At 28.9% G+C, this 6,592-nt stretch overlaps 1 protein-coding gene across 1 annotated transcript; it reads left to right on the top strand.

Annotated features, from left to right (window-relative positions):
* Positions 1-2,045: 2,045 nt before the first annotated feature.
* LOC110625267 (beta-glucosidase 12) lies at positions 2,046-5,661 on the top strand. Its single transcript, XM_021770874.1, has 13 exons — positions 2,046-2,238; positions 2,462-2,537; positions 2,905-2,963; positions 3,057-3,132; positions 3,245-3,322; positions 3,564-3,651; positions 3,759-4,014; positions 4,118-4,248; positions 4,329-4,546; positions 4,638-4,672; positions 4,770-4,872; positions 4,971-5,079; positions 5,174-5,661. Exons 1-13 carry the CDS (start codon positions 2,062-2,064, stop codon positions 5,460-5,462), a joined length of 1,695 nt encoding a protein of 564 aa, XP_021626566.1. The 5' UTR covers positions 2,046-2,061; the 3' UTR covers positions 5,463-5,661.
* The last annotated feature ends 931 nt before the right edge of the window (positions 5,662-6,592 follow it).

The following is a 6,592-nucleotide window of genomic DNA, read 5'->3' as shown; positions in this document are numbered from 1 at the left end:
CTCATACTTACCTTGATCATTCATTTTTCGAGAGACTGGATAACTTTTATGGTCTCCCTCGTATCCTTGTTTCTCCAGCTTTTGGTCTTGCTTTTGACTCGTCCTTTTGTCCTCTCTCAAATCTTGGACTTCGCCAGATGTATTTTTGGGTTTTGTCCATTAGTTGTTGGTATGTAGTGCCTAGGTTCTTGATTAAGGAATCCATTAGCTTGACATCGCACGTTTCTTTCTTCAATGCTTCACATGCTAGTTCATGATTTAATTCCTCCACCTGTATTGCTTCTGGATAAAACCATAAGATAAATCTCTTTGAAGACTCGCCCTCTCCTTGGCGGGTCTTCCGCAAGTCAGAGGAGAGATTTTTAAAAGATGAACAAGTAATAAACCACTTCGAAACTCAAATCAGTAAACTAAAAAATAGGGCAAATGTAAGTAATTATTTTAGAGTTCAAGAGTAGTTGTGTAAAAGTTACGCATGTTTATCGTTGTGATCGTTAACCTTTTATACTGTAAGAGGATGAAATCAATTATAGTATTATCTGGAAATCTGTCAATGACGTGGCCGGCTAATTGATAAGGAATCTCACCGGCCAATCGGTCGGAGATCCCGCGATTATAAGCATAATGGAATCTGTTGGGATATGCCTGCTAACAGTAACTTTATGTGAAGGCTCTACTTATTCAGGAGAGGACGAGTAACTTTATGTGAAGGCTCCACTTATTTAGGAGAGGGCAAGTCTTGATGAAAAATCAAATATCACATTATCTGAGTTTTCCTTTCCACGGATAGGGCTGATCAAGTACTGGCTTATTAGATCGTTGTCACGTGATCCTTTCTTATGGTGATAGCTCATGACTTATTTTAAATGATTATTGTGCAATATCATTTTTATTATTTTATTTTAATTTAAAAAATAATATATATATATATATATATATGACTAAAATGAAAAAATGACTTTTTTTAATTATTTTTTTTAAAAATGGATTAATTTTTTATTTTATTAAAAAATATTTTTTATTTATTAATTTTTTTAAGTATCTTAAATACTAAAAAATATAAAAAATATTTTTCTGCAAAATATTCTATGTCAAACAAATTAACAATGGCTTAAAAATAGATGAAATTTATACGTAGTATATTTAGGATATCATGAAATACCCTGAAAGATAATTAATCTGAATTTTCGAATTGGTTCAAAAAGGTTATTTGAATTTCAACTAATTATAGAAAAACTTATTTATTTTGCAAGTATATGAACAAATGTGTTGGATACTTTAAAATATCTTCTAATTGTTCCTCATTTATTTTAGCTATTAGATATTTTATTATTTAGTTTATGTGATATGAATAAATTTATTAATAGTTGATATTTTAATTTAAAAAAAATAAATTAAAAATATTTATGAAATTTTAAAAAGATTTAGTAACTATTTTCTTTATATGAAAAATATTTTAAACTTTTTTTAAATATCTAACTTCTAAAATTAATGAATCCACTAATTAGTATATACATACTATTGAAAACTTCATAACAATTTAATACGTCATAACAATTTAATATATTTTTTAAAATCGAAAAATTAATTAATAAGTTTTCATATCATAATTATTAAATAATATTTTTACTCAAATTAAATATAGTAAAATAAAGTTGATGGAATCTTGCTTTTGGCTTTGATGCCAAGAGATTGAGGTAGCATTTATGGCTTTGAGGCACCATATGTATTGAATATTAGGGTAAAATATTAAGTTTAGCGTTTAATTATTGAGTAAAGTTTAAGCTATTCAGATGGACAAAAATAAAATACTCCTTTCATTTAGTTTTTGTATTAACATTTGATCTTACAGTCTCAATTGCATTTTAACCGTGGAAGATATCGAGGAATCTTACTGGGGCTTATTTTAATGCTACATTATAGATTAGACGCAGCAACCATGCATGCAATTCATCACGTGGGGAAATTCTAAACTTCATGGCTTTGCATGAACATCTATATAAAGGGGGCATTGGCAAGAAGTAAAAACCACACAAACACTTAAGTCTTAGTTCCATCAATATGGCTATGACTATGGTTTTTAAACACTCTCTTCCGCTGGCAATGCTCGTCTTCCTCGTAGGCCTGCTGCCTCTTACCGAGCCAGCAGAGGTTGATGATGATTGTCCCCCACATGACTTTAACAAGAGTTATTTTCCACAAGACTTCATTTTTGGGACAGCCTCTTCTGCTTATCAGGTTTATATACACATGTGTAATCTTTGTTTTGGTAGTGGTTTTGTAGTCTCCCATGCAATACCTCTTCCTTTACTATTCTTCGATCTTCATGTTTTATATGATTCCATCAGGACTTGTCTTCCTAATTTTTCATTAATAGCATATAAAAAATCATGTAAGGGTGAAGGTAGACAATGAAGGATTAATCTAAGTATCTTTTTAACTTATTGATCGTGGTACTCAGATCGAAGGTGGAACAAATCAGGCAGAAACGGGCAGAGGACCTAGTGTCTGGGACACATATGCTCATGAAAGTCCTGGTATATGTCTTTATATTTATCTATATGAATAAATAATTTAGATTATATTTATTTGTGAAAAATAATTTATATTTGAATAGAGAAAATTATTTTTTCTACTTTAAAAATCTTATTAGTTTTTTTATATATAAATTTGTTAATTTATTTTATTTTTAAATTAAAATTAAATGATAAAAAATAAATTATTTTATTAAAAAATACTTTTTTAAAAATTATTTTTCTACTAATTAATTTTCATAAATTCCTCACACGCTACAAAATGTAAAAAATATTTTTCTGCAAAATATTTTTTAAAGCAAATGGACTCTAAAATTCTTTATACTTATACATAATATAAAATATTTCTTGTTTTTATATAATCTTGCAGACAGAATAAAGGACGGCAAAAATGGAGACGTTGCAGTTGATTTCTTTCATCGCTACAAAGTATATTACTCTAATTTTTTTCTTTTCCTTCAAATTCCTTGTTACCATTATTGATAATAAAATTAAACAAGATTTGTGAAATTGATCTTATAGGAAGATATACAAAATGTGAAGAATATGGGTTTCAAAGCTTTCAGAATGTCTATCTCATGGTCTAGAATTGTACCAAGTAAGAATTTTATCAAAGTACAAAACCCTTGAACTTGTTGTGGCTTCATATAAATTTTACTACATTACATATTTATATTTCCTAACTTATTTTTGTTACTTTAAATGTTTAGCTGGAAGCGTAGAGGACGGATTGAACGAGCAAGGACTTGCCTTTTATGAAGCTGTTATCGATGAAATTAAAAAAAATGGTGATAAATATCTCCTTTCCTCTTAAAGGATTGAAAATGGTGAATATAAAATTTATGTCTATAATATTTAGCAAATATGTTGAACTGATAATTAATAATATTGATGGGTTTTTTTAATCCCATTTTAAAAGCATAATAAAACACCAAATATTTATTGAAAATTTTGAACAAACTAAAATTAGTCCTCTAAATTATGTTAGAGAATTACTCAAATTCTTACATATTTTGTTGTAAAATTCAGAATTAGAACCTTTTGTTACTATCTTTCATTGGGATACTCCTCAAGCCTTAGAAGACAAATATGGTGGCTTTTTAAGCCGTTCCATTGTGTAAGTATATAACTTCATATATATTGTATTTACAAACCATTATTTGTTCAACAATAGTATTTATCTAACAAACAAAATATATTTTCAAATAATTATACAAATTATAGGAATGATTATGCGGATTATGCGTATATTCTCTTTGAGAGATTTCACGAAAAAGTGAAGTATTGGATGACTTTCAATGAACCATGGGCTCTTAGTGGATTTTCATATGATTTGGGAGTTTTTGCACCTGGTCGATGTTCATATTGGGTGAATCGTAAATGTCGCGTTGGAGACTCGGCCACTGAACCTTATATAGTTGCACACCATATACTCCTTGCTCATGCTAAAGCTGTAAAGTTATATAGAAAGTTTTTTCAGGTATGTCTATATATGTATTTAACTAATTACTTTTTTTTGTTCTGAAGTAACAATATATGTTTATACATATGTATGTATTGAGATTATTATATTCACTGTGTAGGAAAAAGAAAAAGAAGAAGAAAAACGTGGAAAAATTGGAATAACACTCTTTACTTTTTGGTTTGAACCTCTCTCTAATAGACAAGTTGATGTCGATGCACAAAAAACAGCGCTTGATTTTATGTTTGGATTGTGAGTCTTTCTTCAAATTAAGCTAGTAGCAAGTCTTTATTATGCATACAAGCCTTTGAATAATGTATTTTTTTTTTTAGGTGGATGGACCCTCTAACTTATGGTCGATATCCAAGACGTGTCCAAGAATTAGTTGGAGATAGATTGCCCAAATTTAGCAACAATGATATTGAGTTGCTTAAAAAATCATATGATTTTATTGGATTGCAATACTACACTGCACGTTATGCAAATCCAAATGCTCATATTGATCCACGGTTTACTAGATACGAAACTGATAGTCGTGTCAATATTACCGGTAATTTAATGTATATGCATTATATATATATATATATATATATTCATATTCTTATAAAAAAAAGTTCAATAACAGTTTGTTTTCTTTTCAGTATATGATTATAATGGGAATCTCATTGGTCCAAAGGTTAGTGTAAGAAAGTGAGAGTATAGATGACAAACATATTTAAAAAATAATTAAATATTTATAGATGATATTTCTAATATAAAAATAATATTCGCAGGCATATTCAGATTGGTTTTATATTTTTCCGAAAGGTATTCGCGCACTTTTAAAATATACCAAAGAAGAATATGATAATCCACTCATTTACGTTACTGAGAACGGTAAGTAATTGATGTCTTTTATCTTATAGGAATTATAACTATTTAATTATAATTATATTATGATATAATTTTTCTGAGTTTTTCATATTTGAGTTTAGGAGTTGACAATAAGAATGATGAAAATGAACCCATTGAAGAAGCAGTTAAAGATACATTCAGAATAGAGTATTATAAACAACATATGTGGAATGTGCAAAAATCAATCGAGTGAGTACAGTCTCCAACATAACGATATACAAGTTTATCTCTTTCTCTTTTTTATAATTCTTAATTAAGTTTTGCGTTGTTTTGGTTTTGATAGGGTTGACAAAGTTAATGTCCAAGGTTATTTTGCATGGTCATACATAGATAACTTCGAATGGAACTTGGGTTATACTTCGAGATTTGGTTTATACCATGTAAACTATGCAGATAACCTGAAAAGAACAGCCAAAGATTCAGCTATTTGGTTCTGCAGATTCATTAATTACAAGGATTCAGAGCCATGTAAAAACCTGCGTCCAGAAGAAAATATCCCACAGGTTACTTTAAGCAACATCATCGAGAACACTTCAATGAAAGCAAGGAAGCTTGGCAAATACTACATGTAATGTGAAGATGCCATATCGATCTGTGTAACTTTCGAGTTTCTTGCAGTTAAATAATATCACTGGACTACTGCTTAACTCCAGTGAGCTTACTTGTGTTGTAATAAAGTTGTTGAAAATGCAGTCTCCCTTGCGGATTCCATGCCTTACTGTATTGCTGTTCTATCTTTGAAATAAAAGCTGTTGTCCTTTTGTGTTTAAATTAATATTTTATTCTATTCTTGTCCGTTTAGATATATCCTTAATCCACCTCTAAAGTTAAAAATAATTAAAATTTTTCAACAATTAAAGCATTTTTTTATATATTTGAACTCGAAAACTTTAGGTTCTAAAAAAATCAATCCAATATTAATAAAGTAAAGTCTATCAATAAAAAAAAAAAGTATTCAATGAAACCATTATATTTATATAGATTACATACTGTAATCAACTGTTAATTATAGTGAAATTTATATCACATATCTACCATAATCAATAGCCATAATTTCAACTATTAGTTTTTCTCCAATTACTCAAATTGGAGATCTTAAATCTTTAAAGGTAGTTCTAGTAAAAATATGAATATTTTAATAAATAATAAATATATAATAAACTATAATTGTGATAATAAATTAAATAGATTTTTTTCTATGTAAATTTTATTGTATTAAAATGCTTAAAAAGGCTCAAAACAATACTACTTAAAGATGTTATAAATAGTCCAAAATTAAGCCTACACAACACACTGATTAAAAAAAACTCAAAAAAATAAACAAGTTCAATCTATCAATTCACCGTTCAAACGATTCCAAAAAGAGATGAAGAGGTCGGCATGTACACCATAGGAATCCAATACCACTCCGATACACTAAAATTCAGAGATAGAGAAGTACAAATAGACTCTTCAAATGTCGAAAAATTGTAAGACATGCTCAACGAGAAGCCATACAACCCTTGCATGTGAAGAAAAACAAGGCAAACACCACAAGGAGAAAGCAACCGGGAACCACCAGACTAACACAATAAACCATAAAATTAATTCCAATGTTTGCCGTGAATCAAAAGACCAATCGCCATCAATTACTAGACTAAGAGTCGATCTATATATGACTGTTTTACTCTCATACAGTCATAAAGCAGCCTTAACGGAGCCA

The sequence above is a fragment of the Manihot esculenta genome, chromosome 10 (assembly GCF_001659605.2).
Source record: "Manihot esculenta cultivar AM560-2 chromosome 10, M.esculenta_v8, whole genome shotgun sequence".
NCBI lineage: Eukaryota > Viridiplantae > Streptophyta > Magnoliopsida > Malpighiales > Euphorbiaceae > Manihot > Manihot esculenta.
This window is presented reverse-complemented; position numbering and strand designations above follow the sequence as displayed.